Below are 21040 nucleotides of genomic sequence, written 5' to 3' on the forward strand. Positions count from 1 at the left end.
AAATGTCCGGAGCATAGTGCCATTAGTAAATAGACGGAACTCTGATGCTTGAATTGTGAGAATTTTTTTAAGAGTAATTGAAATTTGCACCTCTGCAAAATGGATGAAAATAAACGGCAATTGATGAAATAATTAAAAGGACAAAATGTTCTTAAAGTTCGCACTGAAGAGACGTTGGCACAAATTGAAAGTTTAGAGAGAACCAAACTAAAAAGTTCAAAAAGTGAAGTGAAACAAGACCTATAATTCAAGGAATTTGTTTCTCTAAACGAAAATTTAACTTTCTTGAAAATCAGTTGTAAACTTGTAATTTTGTAATGTAAAGCTAATGGCAAGAAGAAATTTTTTTTTTTTTTTTTCAACAATCACCTGAACTAAGTCAAGTTAGTTAGAGCAATGTGCTCTCTCCCTCTGCACCCAAATCCAAATCCTCTTCCACGTATTTTCGGATTAGATTAATTAGAATATTGCCTGAATAAAAGCAAGAAATTATTGCCTTGAAGGAGTTGTACCATAATTTCTCCAAAGTTTGCTTGAGCCCAAAAAGGCAAAACCTACAAACTCCACACTACAAAACCCCACACCAACCCAAACCTCAAAGGCCTAACTCTATATGTAATATGGAGCAGAAAAGCAAGAAAACCAGCAAATAAAGGAGCATTTGGCAATGGGGAAATGGAAAGGTAGTAAAATGCTTTGATACAACTGTACTCATTGGTCAATGTCCAGCTAAGAACTGTACTACATTGGCGTTCAGAGTTTTAACTTTGGCTAGCATCAGTATTTTCTACACTGCAAATTTGAAGCTTTAAAATGAAAAACTGAAAAGCAAAATATGGCGAAATGCTCTTTTCTTTTGAAAATTAAGAATTGATGAAATCCTAGGTTTGATTTATCTTGAAGAAAATAGACCAATGAATTGGCTCAACAAAAACTAATTTAGCGACGTATCTGAGCACTCATGACTCACCAAACTAATGCATGCTTCGCTACACAAAACAATTCCAATGAAAGAATAAACATATGCAAGAATAGGGTTAGACAATACGTCGTAAAGGTTCCCCAAAAATTTGAAGTACTGTACTAAGCAGCTTCAGGACGGCTCTTATGTCAAGACGCCTATTTCAGTCGAATGTCAAGACATCAATTGAATGACTTGAGGTGGAAAACTTGGCAGTTTGAGACATACGACATCTTTGTTGCTGCCTCATTGAACTTCTTGGCGGCATCATCATTCTCTTCTAAGCTAATCTGACCAAAAAACTTAGACCACCATGATGTGCTCCTCAATTTGGCCTTCGCAAAGAAAACACGCCAATATGTCAGTTATCTAGCGAATAAAAACAACGATGTAAACCCTGATAAAATTTACAAAAACAAGATAAGGTAGAATGATAAGATGGATGATCTGAATGTTTGTCCCTCCTTCCCCCACCAGGGGAAGATACATGTACATTGTTCACGCATGGGAAAACCATAAAAGTTTTGATATCCCAATAAAACAATCAAATACGAAAACAAATATCAAAAGGCAGAAGGGTATAAAGACATGGACAATGAACATAACATATCTATCTATTCGGCATGTTCAAGGTTCATAGAATAAGAATAACTATATGTGCAGCAGTTACTTACCGCCCTCCCAAATTTGGAGACCTCAGCAGCTTTAGCTCTCTGCTTGCGAGGATAGCCTGTATGAAAAATTATCAAACATCTTACAAACTCAGATAGATTTGTAAATTCCTCCCACCAAAATGTGAGTTTTGTAATGCTACTTGAGAAATACATCTTCAAATTCGGAAGAAGCAAAACCAGGTGAACTACATGGGAGTCAAAAGGCACATTTCATTGACCTTTTCAAAACAACTGATAGTGTTCAGTGTCACAATCCGTCAAAAATTCTTAAAACACATTGTCACAAATTGTTACAAGAGAAGACAGGTTATAGAGCTCAAAATCCAAACTCATGCCATATTTGCGGTAAGGCATGGATTCCAGAAACACATAAAATTGGGATTATATGGATTTGAACAGTAACTGAGATTCAATGAAATAAGAGCTTACCTGTAAAGACCACAAGACCATCAGACGACACCCTTGCCAAATCAGGGAGGGTTCTGTTGAGGTATCTTTCAGACAAATAATCCAATGCATCCGAAACAAGTACGAGAGAAAATGACTTTGGCCTGTACGGAAGTGGATACTTGATATCAACAACACGCACAATGTCTTTGCGCACAAGAGCTTTACAACTTCTACCAGCATCCTCTACATCGTAGGGTTCCACACCCCAGGCTTCAGTTTCTTCCTCACTCAGCAATTTGGAAACCACAGTACAAGTATCGGGCCCAACGTGCAAAACCTTATGCATGCTGTCGCCATACGCTTTCTTCAAAACGGGAATTGCTTGTTGGACCTCCACCGTGCATGAGTAATCACCTGCAGCTAAAATCCTCACATGAGGTAGCATAGAGACAAGTTCATACACCAGAAAAAAATGCAACAAAACATTGAAAACATGAACCAAATTTGCCACCAGCTTTGTCAACTCATATCATTTTCCAAAAGGGTACTGATTTTCACACTCCCGTTCTCTCCTTCTGCAGTCATCTCCTTATTTATGTTCCTTTTTTCTCCTTTGATTCACTCAATCCAAGGGCTAAAAAAAAGAGAGTGCCGGAGACAAAAGGGAGTGCGAAAATCACTTCCCTTTCCGAAACTACAGGCTAGGATTTAACTTCACAAGCTTTAACATAACTTCGGAACGAAATTCTAATCATTTTCATCCAAACATTAAAAGTACTGGCTTTAATCTTTTATACTCACTTTCACTAAAAGAAAACAGAAAAACGTTATCTTTAATTTAAGCATAGGCTATATGAAAAAAAAAAAAACCCCAGAAAATGAAACAAAATTACCTTCAACCCTGCTAACAACACCTTTAAGATTGCCACCTCCACCTGCATTAATCCATACATAATACAAAACATATCCAAATTAATTATACATTAAGCAAACGCGAATCTATATCTTATAAAAATCAAAACTTTAAGAAAGCAAAACGCTTCTTACCTCTGCCGCTGTATGAATACGCAAGAAGAAGCAATGCTCCCTGAAAATTTAATCATTTGCTTTAATCCCATTATTCTAATTAACCAAGCATTAACTTTTAAACCAAAAAAATTAAGGGAAATGACAAATGAGTGTTAATTAATCACCACGGCAACGAGGGCGACCAATAAGATCGGAGAAGACTTGGATTTGGAATAGGAAGAACCTGCGAACAGAGCTCCGCCGTTGTCCCCGAACCGTCGAGACGTGTCCAAATTCAGAGTCACCGGCCTCCGTGACATGGCTGTTGGACGAAAATATGACTTGCTGGAAAATGGTAATTAATTAGCGAGCAAAATAATTAATGAATTGATAATTTGTTTAATTATTAATTAATTAATTAATTAATACTGAATTACCGGAAGAAGAGGCGCTAAAGAACCGACATTGGATCGGATTTGTCTGGTGCTGACTGAGACTGGAGGTTCTGCGTTCTGGCTGGGAGTTGAAGACGACGGTTCGTTTTTCTTTTTGGTACGAATCACTAACGGTCTGGATCGACGAAGAAAATTAGTTTGGGCCTGATGGGCTCATGAGCCAAACGGCCCATCAGCCACATTTTATGACAGAATTGCTTAAACTTTTCATTTTTTTTCTTACTAATAACCAGTTGGGCCTATTGAGCCATCATCATACGGCCCACCAATTGATAGGCCCATGTCATCAAAGATTGGAGATCGGGTTCCCTGAATCAGGTGTCCGGTGTCCCTCCGTCTCCAGCTCCATTTCCATTGAGAATCGAGACAGAGTCGTATTCAAAGGCGGTGTAAAGGCAATACAATTCGTGAAAAGTCCAATCTTTCTGCTTTTGAAGAGCAAAAAAGAAGGGGAAAAAACCCCAACCATGGTTGCTGGGTTTCCTGAGCATTTACAGTCTGCGAAGAGTGAGGATTGCTGAATTAGATACCCAAAGTTCGAGAATTTCTGGAAAATGGGCGGCGGCGACGACGACGGTGATCGGAGTAGGAATAGGAATGGGCCGTGGACGCCGCCGGGAAGACCGTATGAGGCAAAAGAGGAAGACATCAAGATTTGGGGGATTCTGGTGTTTGGTCTAATTGGCGCCACCGCCACCACTCTCGCCGTAAGTTCACATCTCTTCATTCCTATATTTTTCTTTCGGTTCGAATGCGAGTCCAATCTGCAGCATTAATGGCGGAGAGGAATTGAGAATTGAAAATTGTGTGGGAATTTGGCAGGTTTCTCAGCTCCGTAGGACTGTTGATTGGGTGTATACACAGGTAGATATCATATGAGTAATGGGTTTACCGTCGATTTTAATAAATTCGAAACCTTTTCGTTACTTGAGAACCGAAAATTCAAAGCTTGAAATGGAGAAGAGAACGTAGTTAATGTAGATGCAAGTCCTCTTTGAAAGTGATACTTTTCGTTTCGTTGTAGAAATTAATGTGTGGGTACGTTAGTAGTACTTGGGGCTGACCATGTCTGTGATTGCATGAAAAAGTTGTTCAGATCACCGTCGACGGGGAGAGGAAGTGGCAGTTCATTCCGGACATCTTTTCAGGAGGAAGCATGGAAAAGATATAACCGTCGGATGCAAGAGGAGTATGAAGAAGAAATGGAGAGAGTGGTGAGTTATAGCTCTTGTATGTTGTTTTTCGATTTTCTTTTCAGCATCTTTTGATTAGTTAGCACGCGTGATTGTAAGAAACCTGATTAAAAAATTGTGGCTCTAATCTAGTATTTTAACTCTGAGAGTGCATTTTTCTGGCCACTTACTATAACTGCAGTTTTGCCTAGTCGTCACTTGCTTCACAAAAACATTCTCAGGCTCTCAGCTCTGAATTTGATATTTTCAATTCCAATTTTAGAGTTCTTAGTGACATTACGAAGTTGACTTGAATCGAGATTTTCATCATGATTTTCTGTCTTATGTAGGAACGTATTAGGCGTATGCAAAATGTTTTCAATAGAGAGAGGAACAAACACAAAAGGACCTACGAGAGCTGGAGGGAAAACAGTCAAGGTGGATATCATCAACAATTCCAGCGAGAGGATTGGTATTGGAAGACTGATACATCCTTTAAGGACCGGAGGAGTAACTTCAGGGAAACTCCTAGAGAAAATGCCAACTATTTGTTATCACATCACTACTCAGTTTTAGGCCTTGACAGGTAAAGCTAGTGTTTGCAGAAACCTAATCGCTTTATCGTAATCATTTCCTCACTTTTGTATTCTATTGAACTTCCTGTCAGCTGTAGTTTTAATAAAATAAATATGGTGAACTTGTTAATTCTATTGGAGGAAAGCAGTTGGATAGAAGAACAGAATTTTGATGGAACTTCTATGCTTTCATACTAATTTCCCTCTCTTCTTGTGGTATTTAACAATACGATAGACACAGTTTCGTTGATTGTAGCTAGCGGCTAGAAATAGTAGATTATCCATACCCATGTCCTGAATCTTTGTTGTTTGTTTTATAAATTTGAACTTCAGTACACAATTAGGTATCTTGTGTTGGTATAGCACATACTCAAATTTATGGAGTTTTGCAAATGTGTTACTAGGAGGCCAAACCTATCTATGTCAATGATATTTTTTAGATTCAAGCAAATTAAGCGAGAGTGAAGCAAGATGTGCGATGTTCTGAAACAGATAAAGTTTCACTTCATAAAATTGGATTAAATCCGTGATCTTCGTTCCTGTGTATCTTTTATTTTAAGATGTAATGTCCTGAAGATGAGGTCTGCTGGACATGCGTTTGCATGATAATTCAATCAGATCAATAACAAACAATAAACTTGAGATTTTCACTTCTCTTCTTTTTTCAACAGGTTTAGAAAGGCACCTTACTCGGATGCTGAGATTAAGGTATTTTTCCCCACGTTTTTGCGTACTGTTTATATGTAAAGTGCTTTCCCAAAAGAAAATGTGTTTGTCCCTCTTTCCCCTATTACTCCTACGACTATCTCTATGTTGACTAGTTTAGAGTGTGTTGGTTGTGTATCATGTTCTTTTATTGCTGCAGAAATGAGTGATTGACTTGCGACATTTTCTTGTAAATATAACATTTGTCTTTGGAATGACAACGGTGAAAATACGTGGGACTGGTGTATGGTAAAACATGGGATGGTTAGAACTATATGCTGTGTTAACAAAACCGTTTACCGAGTCATTTTTGCTTCTATCATGTTGTATTCTTGCATTGGCAATGGTAATAACTTGACTCTCGCAGACGGCATTTAGGACCAAGGCGAAGCAGTTTCACCCCGACCAGAACCAAAACAATAAAGGTGGGTATCATGGGCACATTACCGAATTCTAGTAAGCCGGTGACGTTGCTTTGCATTGAAGTTTGTTTTTTGAATTTTGATGCAGAGGCTGCTGAAGCAAAGTTTAAAGAGGTAATGACGTCGTACGAGGCAATAAAGAAAGAGAGGGGGAACTAAACTGGCTGATACAGCTGAGATTTTGGCGAAGTTGAAGCACGCTAAGGTTGTGCGGTATTCAACTTGGCACTTCTACATTCCTTTGCAGTACATTAGTCAACAGATAAACGTAATCCCGAGTAGGTTAATCTTCGCCTTTCGAGATGGAATTTGAAAGTTTGTTTCTAATGTTGTATCATACGGGAATAATTCGCCATTTTTTTTTTTGTATACCGGCATAAAAAGCAAAGGGGCTATGTATTTGGGGAACATATTATGCATTCATACTATAGGGTTTTGTTGTAACATAATTTGATTTTAACAATTTTCACATTATCTAAGGTACTTCATGTCTCCAGTGGTTTACATTAAGCTGCCGTTATTTTGTGTCGTACTCACGTTCCTTATTGCCATTAGAAGTGTCGTTTATTTTTATGGATTTTTTTCTTGCGATACAAGCAATATCGAGGGAGGGAGAAGTCAAACTTGGGACCTCAGGTGCAAGAAATTATGCATGGATTTTGAATCTTCCATAATGTACTTGAAAAAAAAATAAAGGTATGAACACATAGAAAGAACGAGTCCTAAAAACAAAATATGCGGTTACTACAACAAATATTTCTGATTTTTTTGCATTCACCTTCCCCTCAACTGCAGATGAGGAATGGCCGGGAGCGGTACCCATCGGAAAATCCTCTCCCAACAGCGCTGTACCATCAGTTTACGCAATCTTCGGTCTTTTTCACCTGCTTCTCGCTTGAGACGGGTGCTCTGTAATATGCCGGAACTGTTGCGGGGAAAAACATTTGTCTCACTCCTTCCGCCTTGATTATGGGGAATATAATTCCTGAGGCACTCTGCAGTGGAGACAATCGTATAATCAGAAATCAATTACGAAGCATATCCCGGATAAGTCTATTACGGAGAAGGGGAAGAAACGGTTTATACATACAGAAATTAATCTGGCTCCAATCCAGGCGCGTTTAGGTGATGGAAATGGCAGCAACAGACGACCAACACCATACACTGCAACGGCAAAGAAATGGAGAACCAAACTCAAAGGGCGAGGGTTCAACCCCGAAAGCAGAGAGACTGGTCCCGTAGAGAATACACCTCCGAGACTTAGATAGTCAAAGCAAGCCTGGCGCATTTCCTTCCTTGCTTGATCAGGTGAAGAAGAAAAGACCTTGTAAAGGGCACCCGCCAATGTATTTATTGTGGATGCCACTGGCTGCAAAATTGGAAGATTATACAGACGGTAAGCCAAAGTTTAGATTACAATGAGACGCAAAAACGCAGAACATCCTGTTTTAAAACCCCAGAAAATTATTAAACTTTTTTACAACTTACCTTGCGAAGAGTGTAGAAGGATTCAAGATATTTGGACAGTGTAGATGGATCATTTAGGTTGCCCAAAGGCTTAAGAAGATTCCGCAGCACAACAATATCAGACAAGGCCACAGTCATTCCTCCGCCTGTCAGAGGGTGGCGCATGTTGAATGCATCCCCCATCAATAGAGCTCCAGGAGTAGGGTAGGGAGCGGCGGGCATGCTTCTGTTTGGCATTGTCCTTATGGTACCCTTATCCACTGCAGCTACGAAGGAATCATAAATTTGAGGGGGAATCTGCAATAAGAGAGCAGAGAAAACTTGAATCAAAATCCTGGATTTAACGAGTAAACAAAGTACAGAGAAAACGTATGTTAAATAACAACACTGCAGAACATAATATATGTACCTGAGGAGCCACCACAGTCTTCAAATACTTTGCCATTTCACCATTTGAAATGGAGGGAACTTTTTGTCCAGGTACATCAACCAGACAGCGAACCTCTGTGCTACTGATTTTATAGAACAAAATAGGAGAAGGGTCTGCTAATATAACATGTCCGTGATTAGCATGTGGAAGATTGCAATTCTCCAGAACCAAGCCAACAAAACAAGAAGGCACATCCACCTGCAGAACACAAAATTAATAAATAAGAAGTTGACGGGAGCTGCTAGACATTAACAAGAAAAGTTGAATGTTAATTCTGCTTCTAGTTATTTTGCAGACAAATATAATGATATCACAACCTTACTATCCAAACCTCACCTTAGGATCACAAAGAGAGCGACGCAAGTTGGAGAAACAGCCATCACAAACAATCGTAAGAGGTGCATATGCGGTCATCTCTTCGCCAGTTTTAGTCTTGTATTGCACACCTTTAATTGTTCCCTTTTCTTCAAGCAGCGAAGTAACCGTTCCTTGTTCTAATTGCACACTATAGAATATAAAGAAAAAAGAAAGTATAACTTCCGGTGAACAGAAATCTCCTAACATAGAAATGTATTGAACATTAGCACATGAAACTCGCCACCGAGTCAACAAGAAGAAACAAACACTATAAAAGAAACCAACATTTAATTTGTATCAAGTTATCAACCAAGGGAGAAAAGATGTACTTGGGAAGAGTTGCAGCCTTCTCCCTCATCCTCTGTATGAAACGGCCATTGTGAAAGCTCCTACCAGACACATCTGAGTGAAATTTCTCCAAGGGATAAGAGAGTCTAGTATTTTTCCCATCCTTGAAAAGAGCATATCCAAAAACCCGCTGGGCATCAATTTGCTCCACACAATCTGCAGTAAAAAATAATTCAAATTTTATTAACTAATGATTTCTTATGTAATACAAGGCGAACAGAAACTGGCTGGGTAACATATACATCTCCATGGTAAAAAAGTTCGAATGAGTTGACCTTCTAGTCCCAGCTCAATTAATTTAAGGTAGCCTCCAGGTTGTAGTAATTCACCAACAATTCGGTCTGGCTCTGTCAAGTCTCGTTCGATCACATGCACCCGACGTCCATCCTGCAGTTCGAAGTACCCTTATCAATTTCCAAAAGGAAAAGAATTGGCACTAGAATCTAAACAGGTGAAAGAAAAACAAGCCAAACCTAGGCCAAATGGCATCTCCCTTACGGCATCTTTGCTATATCTTTAAAAAGTTTTGACAATCTTTCAAGTAAGGATACAATATATAAAACTACATTAATGAAACCCTATTTGTCAACCAAAAGAAAGTGAAAAGACATCTTTATCTTCTATCACAACAAAAAAGTTAAGGACAGTGACTTAATTTACAAATAAAATTTTACTATTTTTCTTAAACCTCACCTACATATAAGTTTATCATCTCTAAAATTAAAAAATTTAAAAAAGAACAAAAAACAACCTCTCTCTCTCTCTCTCTCTCTCTCCTCCCTCCCTCCCTCCTCATGTCTCTCTCACTCTCTTCCTCTCTCCTTCAATTTTAACAACCAAAGTAAAAAATTTCGCACACTTGGTGTGTGAGCATATACTAGTTCTTTAAATAAAAAAAAGGTAAATCAAACAATATAAACAAGAAAAATTAACTGCAAAGTGCATGACATCTTAATTTCAATCCATGACCCACGATGTTAAGCTTGAATTCGGTCAGTAAGACAAATCTCGAAGCCCTTGTAATTACGCTAATTACAGGACCTGGAAATGTTAGCAAATGGATTATTGAGTCACCATTTTCTTCTTTGCTATCTCGCATTAGACTCTTCAAATGTAGGGAATCTACTTTTTTAGGTTTTGTTTTATTTGGAAACTGTAGGGAATCTACTTTTGTACAACTTCTGCTGAGTGGTTATACACCCATTCTGTCCTCTACGATGAAAAGTCCTAGATACTAGACAATTAAGGACTCAAAGTAAATTAAAATTAATCAAATAACTATTCAAAAAGTAATGTTTGAAACAATGACTACCCTAAACAAGAAATATCAAAGCTTGTGAAAAAATATATTCTTTAGGTTTATACCCTGAATAACAGGCATGATCCAATCAAATGTCATACTACTCATAGTATAGTTACTTCAAACGAGAAAATTGCTTGATCGGATGCATTTTAAATTAACCACCACTTGCAATTTTAACTTTAAATAAGAAAATCGCTCGATTGGATGCATTTTAAATTAACAAACTACTTACAATTTTACCAATGTAGCATAAAAAATCCACAAGCAATATGTGCATAACCTAACGTTTGAACATAACTATTTGAGTGATACAGTAACCTCATCAGAGACTCGAAAACCAGATCGAACACCGCATCTTCGTCCATAATTCAGCATGATTAAGAAACTCATTAAGCATGATTTTTGTTTGCTAAATCTAATGCTTGTTTAACAAGGTTATTAGAGTAATTCTACATAATGCTTCCATATGAATATGCATGCGTCCGTTGATGTCACTGTAGAATTAAACTATAATATATTAAATCAAAAAACCGAAATAAACTTTTCTGGAGCGTTAATTTTTTTTTGTTTTCCCTTACCAATTCAGGCAAATTCAAACGCGTGCTTGGCAATCACAATTCCACATTGATTTAAATAACCACAAAAATTAAAGCAAAATGTGTTTGTTTCCAGAGAAAATGGAAGCAAAATTGTGTTTATTGTTTGTTTCCCGAGAAAATGCAAGCAAACCAGAGATGCAACTCAATCGAAGCATTTTCAATTTCGCTCACCTTGCCAAGAGTGTGAGCGAGAGCGGCGCCGGCGACACCGGCACCGACGATGATGACGTCGACGTCGCCGTCAGTGGATCTGCATTCTCCGTTGGAGACCATCACGCTCTTCACGCACTCGCTCCTATTCTCCTCCTCCACCAAACCTCTCCCTTTCTCGTCGCTCCTCTTCGCCAGCGCTCTGTACAGAAACACGGCGCCCAGCACGGTGGCGAAGATCCATCCGACCAAGTACTGATCCGCCATTCCTCCGAAACAACGACGCTTCTCCCTCCCTCTATTTCTCTCTGTGCGTGTGCGCGGCCTTTTATGGATGCCGCGGGCTCACACACACAGTCTCGCTCTCTCTCTGGTTTTCTGGAATATTCGGCACTCTGCGCTGGCGAATTGCCCTTTGAGTTTTTGTAACCGTTTGTTTCGGTTTGTTACAAGTTTTACAACGGAGCCACGAGATGTCGTGTCCAACGTTTAACAGGGCCTCGCCCTACCCACAGCTCACCCCCACCACGACGTAGGCATACAGCTGTGCTGCTGATGCGAAATACGATGCGTTTTGTTGGATTCTATTATAGCCTGCTGCGCCACGGGCCACGTGAGTGTGTTTCGGCTTTAACTGCGCGGATTGGGACCCTTAATGTTTGGAGTACGATTTCTTTCTTTCCTTCTCCTCTTACCAGACAAGTATACCACCGTCGGATCAGGAAATAGCTACTCTAACCCGTATCACATTGTTGATCTTAAAAATTACAAAACTTACGTGGCGCGCAGACCGAGTAACTAATAAGCTAACTACGTCATTCGATTGAATGTGGGACGTGCCAACTCGTCGGCCAAGCTAGGCCGAGGAGTAAAATTTGTTGATGTTGCGTTGAGTGTGTTGCTGACTTCTTTATCTTGCGACTGCGGCCGAGGAAGAAACAAATCTCGACCTTTTGATTCTCGAGCCTGAAGACAAAGCTACTAATTCTGCGAAGTTCACAAATCGTCGACGCCCGATTTGGTCACAGTGATTATATTCGTAAAAGTATAAGCACGTCGAATCAACACCAGACTGTGTGGACACAAGTATTCAAAGGTGATGTATGTCTTGATGGTGAATGTGGTTCGGCCGTCGGAATGCCGAACTCTGAAACTCACTTGTGAGTATCCAATCATAAAATCACTCGGCGTCCAGTATGTCGAATGCCGTAACTCGTAACACCTTACTTCGCCGAGAAGGCTAATAAGATGACATCTGCCAATAAGGATTCGAAAACCCTTCTCGACCGAGACTTAAATAGGTAACCAGTCGGCCTCGACGCAGTGCTGTTTATCCAAACTGAAGGTGCTCCTCGGTCGGCTGATTCTACGGCAATAGTGTTGTTTATCTAAAGTGAAGGTGTTCGCCGGTTACCTTTACAGTGCTGTTTATCCAAACTAAAGATGTGTTGGCGAGAAAAGAAAAAAAAAAATCTCAAGATGTTTGAAAGGTTTTGCGCAAGGCAGTTGTGGGTTGAATTGGAGGTCCTTTTCCCGTTGCCATTGCACTTGTATTTATAAGGCTAATGTACTTTGCTTGGCCAAGCCGTAAATCACTGAGTCTCCTGATGTGTCACGGCTACTAGAAAATAATCTCTTAAGACTTCTCATGTATCACGACTACCAAGCTGAAGCAATTCCTGAGTCTTCTTATGCCACAAATCTTCAATATTTAAATACACCAAATCTGACGAAATAGTGATGACTTTATCCCATCGTCATGTGATCAATAGTCAAGAAATTACCACATCATTATCTTCTGATAATTTGCTTTTCCATCATGTCCATAGGCTGAAGCCTACTCATTTTATTTATTTATTATTATTATTTTTTTATCTAGATATAACCATCCTAATCACATCACATCACCATCTCACAATTTCATCTTTATCCCATGCATGCATGCATCCCGATCAAATGAATTTCAAATTCATTTTTAGCTTCCAAGTACCATTAGACATCTCAAATTAATTCGAATTGCACTGCTTGTTTGGGATATAATTCACATGGTTTAAAAAAAACGCAGATAATTCATATTCAAAGATAATTATTATGATAAAATAACAAAAATTATCTCCACTTTTTCATTCGACGATTGAAAACTATGCATACTTAACGGCCTTGATTACACGGGCTGATGGTGTAAATTTGGGTCCAAACACACATAGATTGATCACATGCAACGTTTCTAATTGTTTTGATATATAAGAAAAACTTATGTACAATCGAGACACCAACTTCATGGTAGGGTATTTGGAGTATGATTTCTTTCTTCCCTTCTCCTCCTATTGGACAGTCACAATTAAATTACGTCAATATTTTGTGTCTACTTATATATAAAAAGAGAAAAACAAAGTAAAAAAATGTGAGAAGATATGAGGAAATGAGAGGAGAATTGGAAGAGAGAACCTCACAATGATTCACTATTATATATTCCATTTGTTATTTGGAGTAACAAAAATTAAAAAAAAAAATCAAAATTGGAGACGTAGAACCCATCAGGACATGTGTGTCTCATCTCGATTAGAAAAATTGAATATGGTATTGAAAATGTGATAAGACTAACATTTTTTTAATGGATTTATTATGACAATCATCTGATTAGTTTGAAATTTAAACCCTATTATGACAATCAGACCGAACTAAATCGAATGAGTAATGCTAAATAAACCAATCTGTTAAATCACGTTTATAAACTAGGTAATGTGTCACCAATATAAAATAAATATATTAATTAATATTTCAGTAATAATCAAATCATCAACAATCGTGTTATATAATTTACCCAAATTTGATTGAATTTTTGTTTTTTTCACTCAAAATTAAGAAGGTACGTGCGAGATAAAAATAGATGAGATCACGCTTAAAATATAGTACAGATGAGAAAAGAAATATTAAATTTTTTATAGAACAATAGCCATCGTACTGATGGATCTGATTTGGTGCAATATAATAGTGAGAAGGGATACTGGATAGAATATGATTCAAGGTCCACCGATGAATAACATTTTAATATTTTAAACATGACATGTGATATAAAGGAGATCCTAGACAAGTGTACTACCGAACAGGAAATAGCTACCCCAACCCGAATCACATACGTTGACCACATGCAACGTTTCTAGTTATTTCGTTACATAAGAGAAGCTTATATACAATCTAAACGTTAGCGTCGTAGTAGAGTATTTGAAACTTATAGCAGGCGTCATTATATCTTTTGAGTTATTTTTATATAACATGAATTATAATATTAATTTGAGATATTATAACACTACCGTTCTAATTTCATGTGATTTCTTCTCTTGTGCGTCGTTATATTTGATAAAAAAAAATAACTTGGACAAAGACAAGTTCAATTGATGTATCTGATTAATTAACTTAACACCTTTCGAAACTTTTTTAATAGAACATCATCGTAAAGTCATGCATCATTAAGCATGGACCATGTAGCAGTTAGTATTAAGCCAACCAAATTTTGTTGACAGAAATAAAAAAAGTGGACAGAATTGGTGGTTTGCTTGTAATAATTAGATGCAAAATGATGGCCAATGGAAGCAGAAATGCACGAGTATAAAGTTAACAGAGTGTCCTCTGTCCATCCTCTGCCTGCATATTCTGTAAGCTAAAAATACTCGTAAAGTCATTTTAACTTTTTGATTATCATCGTGTAATTCAATGTATGGTTGTATGAAAATCATATTTAGAAAATTCATTGAATTTGGAGACTGTTTAGTATGTGAGTTGAACGTAGACGTTTATAAAAACAAGTAGCATTCTTATGATTAACTATCAATTTGATTGATTACATGGATGGTTAATTGGTTTCGAAATCAAATGAATTTTTTTAGAAATAATTTTTAAATGATGATCATGAAGAAAATTAACGGTTCATATTGTAATATTTATACACTGAAATAATGTGTCTGTCATCATTGAAAGAATAATAACTTATTATATGTAAAGAGTTAAGCAGTATTCCTGATTTAAGTGTCGTAGCCAAGATTAAGGCTATTGGGTCCGGCAACGAAGGCATGTACTTCGGCTCTAATTTTCCGTAAGATATTCTTAACATGTACATTCCTAATTGGGCCGGTGGGTAATACTAAACCTAGGTCAAATTAGCCCAACCCAATGGACCCATTTGGAAATCCATTAAGATTTAAGACGGAAAAAACACTGGACTGAAAAAAGGCCGAAATTAATTAATTTAAAAAGGCAGGTGTAGCGGGAACCCTTCCACCGCCGCACCAAACAGGCAACCGCCGCCGCCGCAAGCAAACCTCACAGCAACAATGGAATTATTTGAGAGCTCTACTCTCGGTCTCTGGAAAGAATCACTCTCTTCTTACTCGTCTCGCATCGAATTGCTCAACAAACCCGATCTGGTTTCTCTCGACGAATTTTACCGCCACCAACTCCCTCCTCTCCTCCGCCAGCGAAACCCTAACCCCTTCATCACCACCTCCGAGCTCTCCGACCTCATGCGCTGGAAGCTCAGCCGTGGCAAATGGCGGTACCTCCTCTCTCTCTCTTGATTTCTTCTATACATATAGCGATGATGTACTAACTTGGATGTAAAATTCTGGAATTTGAGGCCGCGGCTGCTGGATTTCGTTTCATCCTTGGATGATTCCGTGGTGAAATCGGCATCCGAAAAGGCGTTTCGGTCTCTTCCCGATATCTCGAAGGCCATCTCTGAGCTCACGGTGCTCAAAGGCGTGGGTCCCGCCACCGCCTCCGCCGTTCTTGCAGCTTATGCGCCCGACGTGGCGCCTTTCATGTCCGACGAGGTGATTTAATATTTAGGGTTTTGTTTGTTGATTTTTGTGGTAATTGCTTCTGATTAGAGTAAATATCCTCTGCTTAACATTGAAACTTATTCATTTGATTATGTGTTAATTGCTTCTGATTAAAGTAATCCTGCTGCTTAATTATGAAATTGAATTTGTGTTTGGAATGGTGGAAGGCTATGGTTGCAGCTCTTGGAAACTCCAAAGACTATACACTTAAGCAGTACCTGTTATTTGCAAATAAATTGCAGGAGAAGGCTAAGGTCAGTCAGTTTCTCTCGGGTTTGTGTTACATCGAAAATTACTTGATGATTCCTAGTATATAAGTTAACACATGCACATTACACAAATCTGATGCCACTTAATGTAATGTGGTGCTGGTGTGGGACGATAATTCTAAGTTCCGGCAGTTGTAAACAGTTCCGTTTCCTATTTATCCATTATGCGCTGCTCGTGTGATGAGATGAGTATGAGAGGGTGCATATACAACCTTCTTGATTGAAGACTTTCTCAGGGCTAATTTTTTGTCCTCGTGACCGTTCAAAACTGCCGGCCATCTCTCCTCTCAATTGAAAAAGGATAATACTATGATACGTATAGAATTCTGTGGAAAGCCGTAATCTTAACTCTAGGCATTCTTTATGATGGTTGAGTGTAGCATTTTCTTTTTCGGTGTTCAATTCTCGTAAATTCTGTTGATATGATTTAGCATACTGTTAAGCAAAACCAACTTGTGATCATGTAAAGTAATTTCCAGAGTGTTTGCATGCAAGTGCCTTCCTTGTATTTCAAGTAATCGTACAAGTGATCGAGTTTGTAGAGCTTCACATTTATATAGATTTTGCTTCACTTTTTAAGTTTCTGCTTGAAATGTCTGCAGGAATTGAGCGCAGAAGGCGACACCTTCACGCCATCAGATGTAGAGAGAGCTCTGTGGAGTTGCACTATTGGGGCCAAGTTATCATCACAGAAAGAACAAGACCCCAAAAGTGATACAAGTAAAAACTCCAAGCGGAAGAGAAAGCGTTGATATGGTGCCATGCCATTTAACTGGCAATGCCTGTAAGTTTTAGCTAACTTTATAACCTAGATTAAAATGCCACCGCTGCTTCGGCTGTTCAAGCCAGCATCTCATCAGCTCATGAACAGCCCCTTGCGTACTGTATAATATTTTGTGAGTTCTTAGACCTAAACCTTGTCGCTTCCACTTTGCATCCTACAAACGATGAATCTTCGACCCAAAGGTAACACAGATTCTTGTGATAATTAATGTCAAGTTTTTCTAAGCACTCATCTTTTAGTCTCCTACAATCGCGAGAAAAATTGTAAAATATCGAATTTGGAGTGCAGATGATCAATAATGAAGTGCGAAAATCGCTAACCTTGATCATTGATCAAGTCTCCTCATCTTCCATGCTTTCAGTTGCTGGAGTCAAATTAGATGCTTCATTCAACTTCGATGTTTGGTCAAAATAGTGCAATACGTAAATTGGGCTGCAACTTCCGCAACCTAGAAGACCAAGTTCAGCCGTGTCATCGGTGAATGCATCGTATCACTATGTCTCGTCATAGATTTATACATCTGGCCTCACCTAAAATTCTGCCATGTAAGCAATCTGATTTTAAAACGTCTTTGACTAATTTTTTTTTAATTTTTTTAAACAAACGATATTATCTACAAAGAAAAGAAAAAAATATCGCAAGTCTTTTGACTAAATTTTGAAATGCCCAAATAGGAAGGAAATCCGAGTAAAGCTTTATCAAATCCGATTTCAATGGAAACTCGAAGTCTTTTCAACTTAATTACTTGCGGGAGATGGATTGTCTGCCCTCCTCTTTCCTTGTCCTCTTGTTTTGTGCGGTCATGGTTAAACCACGTCAATATTTGCTTTTTGTCTCATTATTTTTATAAAAAAATTAATATAAAATGTTGATATAGTTTAACCGTGATTGCACAAAACAGAAAGGTATGACGAGAGCATGAGAAAAGAAGGGTAGACAATCCATCTCCTTACTTGCGCTGGTCCTAGTTAGGCGCCTCATCCCTTCCTTGTGCGTTTTGCGGCAACGTAAGGACTTTCCAAAGCTCACCTTTTGTCTCTTTCTCCTCAAAAACAACCTCACAACTTGAAATAAACTTCCAATTAAACGGCAGCGTCACGCGTTCAAAATCCTGCTTTCGGAAAGATATTGACACGCGTCAACGCGTTACTGGTAAATACAAGTCGGCTTCAGTGCAGACAACCCCCTCACATAAATCCGTTCGCCAAATTTCCTCAACGGCCAAAACACCAATCAACCACCTCACCGGAATGACGATTCTGTCCTCGGACCGGAAGCACCGGCGCAACACCAAAGCCCCGCTGCTGCCACAAAAGCACGACGAAGACTATGGCTCCGTCGAGGCCGGTTTCGAGGGGGCGTCTTTTTCAGGCGCCGTGTTCAACCTCTCGACGACGATCGTCGGTGCCGGGATCATGGCCCTCCCGGCGGCGGTCAAGCAATTGGGCCTGGTTCCGGGCCTGATTATGATCGTCTTGGGCGCGATGCTAACGGAGTCCTCCATCGACATGATCATGCGGTTCACCAGAGCTTCCAAGGCCGCCTCGTACTCCGGCCTTGTCGGCGACGCGTTCGGTGGACCCGGCCGGACACTCCTCCAGCTCTGCGTCGTTGTAAACAACTTGGGGATGCTCGTCGTCTACATGATCATCATGGGTACAGATTAGATATGCTTTCGCTATCTTTCTTTTTCTTTTGTCAAAAGATATGCTTTCTATATTGGTATAGGGTTTTTGGGTCAACGTGGTGACTTTCCGAATTTAGTTGCCGACGGCTATTGGGCTGAGATTTATTGGTTGGGAAATTGAATGGTTGGAATTGTGGGGCTAATTTTGGAATTTTTTGGTGTTGCAGGGGATGTGCTATCGGGGACGTCGTCGGAAGGAGTCCGCCATTCGGGGGTGATAGAAGAATGGTTCGGACAACGCTGGTGGACGGCCCGGTTCTCGCTGCTGCTTCTTACCTCGCTGTTTGTTTTGGCTCCCCTTATTTCTTTCAAGCGCGTAGGTACAATCTCTCTACTTATCTCTTTTTTCTTTATGTTATAATAAAAGTAACATGTGTTTGTGAAATATGGTTGTCGCTTGCTTTGAGACTTTAGAGATTGGTCGGAGAATTAAAGACACAAATGAAGGTTTAGATGCTTAATTCGCCGTCTTTAGCTTAATTGTGTAAGGTATTGCTTTCGGTTTCTTGATTAGAATGAACAGCTAACGACTAATCGAGTGAATGCTGCAAAGATGTGAAGCGTGTTAATTGTCGTATAAGTAGCTGTAGTTTGGGTGGTGAGCTTGTATTTGTCATTTTGATCAAACCAAGTGCAGCGCATTACCCGTTGTACATTGTTGTGTTGCCTAGCTTGCTTGCTGTCGCTGGATCATTCTTGTATAGAAGTTTGTAGAGGATTCGAACTCATGCACATTCGATTCTTTAACGTGCCCAGGATTTTAAGAACTGTTGCTACGTGCAGTGAATTACTAGTTTTAGTTGTCGACTGGCATAACAGCAATTTAATTAGTGACTGATTTCTGTACATATACTCTCTTTTTATGCTAGATTCATTGAGATACACATCAGCGTTGTCCGTTGCTTTGGCTGTTGTATTTGTCGCAATAACTGCTGGAGTAGCAATCTTTAAGTTGATTGATGGAAGCATTGAATTTCCACGTTTGATGCCCAAACTGGTTGACCAGGCATCGTTTTGGAAACTTTTCACCACCATCCCCATTCTTGTCACCGCCTATATTTGCCATCATAACAGTGAGTACTTCATATGCAAATTAGCCTGCTGGATTATAAATACAGAGGGAGTGGTTAAAGATCAAATGACACGGGGGATACACTTTACTTATATTGTATATAACCATGGTGCACATGGTCATCTAAAATGGGATTTGATTGCTTAATACAAGGTTGTGTATTATTTTAGCTGATACTATTCTAATGCACTTCTTGCAGTTCACCCTATAGAGAATGAACTGAGAGACCCTGCGCAGATGAAGTCAATAGTGCGAATGTCACTTGCATTTTGCTCTACTGTTTATATTGCAACCAGCTTCTTTGGTTTCCTTCTCTTTGGGGATCATACGATGGATGATGTGCTGGCAAATTTTGATGCTGACCTTGGAATTCCGTATAGCTCGATTCTTGATGATATTGTTAGGGTGAGCTATGGTGTCCACCTGATGCTCGTTTTCCCCATTGTGTTTTTCTCCCTCCGCCTAAATTTGGATGGCCTTTGCTTTCCCTTTGCCATTCCTATCGCATATGACAACCGAAGATTCTACTCAGTAACTGCAGCTCTCATGGGTTTTATTTTTCTGGGAGCCAATTTTGTGCCTAGCATCTGGGATGCCTTTCAGTTCACAGGTGCTACAGCTGCCATCGCCGTTGGTTTCATATTTCCAGCTGCCGTAGCCCTTAGGTAAGCAATTATTAACTCTTATGAACTACTGATATCGTATAATTTGTGGCTTCTTACATTTAATAGCTTGCTTAGTTATGATCATCAAATATCAGGAGGCAAAGTTGTCTCGAACTTAGACTAGAACCACTGAGAGCACTTTTGTGCCGTATGACTTGAATCAAATATCTTCGTTGATAAATGCACTTGTGGTCATTTGAAAACGCTTCCTCTCTTTTGTTGTGCAGGAACACTAGTGGAATCGCGACAAAGAAAGACAAATTAGTCTCATGGGTGATGATATTTTTAGCAGTCTCCTCAAGCACGGCGGCTATCTCCAGTGACATTTACAGCATTTTCAGCCGTGAGAAAGTCGCTAGAAGCTGACACAGCAAAGTTTTACAATCTTTTCACATAGAATTAGAGTTGATTTTTTTAATTTTTTTATAGAAAAATTCAAGCACCAGCAGCTAAAAACTGTTCTAACGGGAAGCTTCACAAAAGCACTATTAACGACTGATGATTTGTGACTTAAGTCAGTTGTTATATTCCGTTAGTGGATAATTACATTAAATAATCATGATTTGCTGTCATTAACCAAAGCTGTTTTGAATCTTATGATTTCTACTGGCCCCCACAAAGCTGCTTTCATCTTTTGCCGCATCGTTTGCGTTGTGAATTCATCTTTTTCGTTTGACGAGGCAATTTGACGTGGTACATAAACTTTCGC

At 39.1% G+C, this 21040-nt stretch overlaps 5 protein-coding genes across 7 annotated transcripts; 3 read left to right on the plus strand and 2 right to left on the minus strand.

The window, feature by feature from the left end:
• Positions 1-849: 849 nt before the first annotated feature.
• Positions 850-3580, minus strand: LOC103951592 (probable pectin methylesterase CGR3). 2 transcript variants are annotated; one of them, XM_009363032.3, is made up of 7 exons: positions 3471-3580; positions 3219-3378; positions 3073-3112; positions 2919-2960; positions 2065-2439; positions 1636-1691; positions 850-1296 (listed from the first exon to the last, which is right to left on the minus strand). In XM_009363032.3, exons 2-7 carry the CDS (start codon positions 3351-3353, stop codon positions 1144-1146), a joined length of 801 nt encoding a protein of 266 aa, XP_009361307.2. In that variant the 5' UTR covers positions 3354-3378; positions 3471-3580; the 3' UTR covers positions 850-1143. The 2 variants fall into 2 exon arrangements, with proteins under 2 accessions (XP_009361307.2, XP_009361292.2); XM_009363017.3 differs by having other exon boundaries at positions 2065-2445.
• Positions 3581-3806: 226 nt separating this feature from the next.
• LOC103951575 lies at positions 3807-6854 on the plus strand. Of its 2 annotated transcripts, XM_009363000.3 has the most exons (7): positions 3808-4195; positions 4311-4352; positions 4577-4702; positions 5011-5246; positions 5907-5943; positions 6308-6365; positions 6451-6854. In XM_009363000.3, exons 1-7 carry the CDS (start codon positions 4043-4045, stop codon positions 6519-6521), a joined length of 723 nt encoding a protein of 240 aa, XP_009361275.2. In that variant the 5' UTR covers positions 3808-4042; the 3' UTR covers positions 6522-6854. The 2 variants fall into 2 exon arrangements, with proteins under 2 accessions (XP_009361281.2, XP_009361275.2); XM_009363006.3 differs by lacking the exon at positions 4311-4352 and having other exon boundaries at positions 3807-4195.
• A 145-nt stretch (positions 6855-6999) lies between these two features.
• LOC103951565 (squalene monooxygenase SE1) lies at positions 7000-11519 on the minus strand. Its single transcript, XM_009362994.3, has 8 exons — positions 11038-11519; positions 9240-9351; positions 8946-9120; positions 8596-8764; positions 8239-8457; positions 7851-8126; positions 7453-7731; positions 7000-7357 (listed from the first exon to the last, which is right to left on the minus strand). The coding sequence occupies exons 1-8, from the start codon at positions 11281-11283 to the stop codon at positions 7217-7219; spliced, it is 1617 nt and encodes a 538-aa protein (XP_009361269.2). The 5' UTR covers positions 11284-11519; the 3' UTR covers positions 7000-7216.
• Positions 11520-15230: 3711 nt separating this feature from the next.
• Positions 15231-17138, plus strand: LOC103951557. The gene is made up of 4 exons (XM_009362984.3): positions 15231-15568; positions 15650-15845; positions 16022-16108; positions 16726-17138. Exons 1-4 carry the CDS (start codon positions 15348-15350, stop codon positions 16873-16875), a joined length of 654 nt encoding a protein of 217 aa, XP_009361259.2. The 5' UTR covers positions 15231-15347; the 3' UTR covers positions 16876-17138.
• A 1004-nt stretch (positions 17139-18142) lies between these two features.
• Positions 18143-20912, plus strand: LOC103951549 (amino acid transporter AVT6A). The gene is made up of 5 exons (XM_009362972.3): positions 18143-18563; positions 18762-18914; positions 19464-19667; positions 19866-20331; positions 20559-20912. The coding sequence occupies exons 1-5, from the start codon at positions 18158-18160 to the stop codon at positions 20695-20697; spliced, it is 1368 nt and encodes a 455-aa protein (XP_009361247.2). The 5' UTR covers positions 18143-18157; the 3' UTR covers positions 20698-20912.
• The last annotated feature ends 128 nt before the right edge of the window (positions 20913-21040 follow it).

Source organism: the organism of the source record quoted next, unplaced genomic scaffold, assembly GCF_019419815.1.
Source record: "Pyrus x bretschneideri cultivar Hongxiangsu unplaced genomic scaffold, Pyrus_bretschneideri_v1 Contig1, whole genome shotgun sequence".
Classification (NCBI taxonomy): Eukaryota; Viridiplantae; Streptophyta; class Magnoliopsida; order Rosales; family Rosaceae; genus Pyrus; species Pyrus x bretschneideri.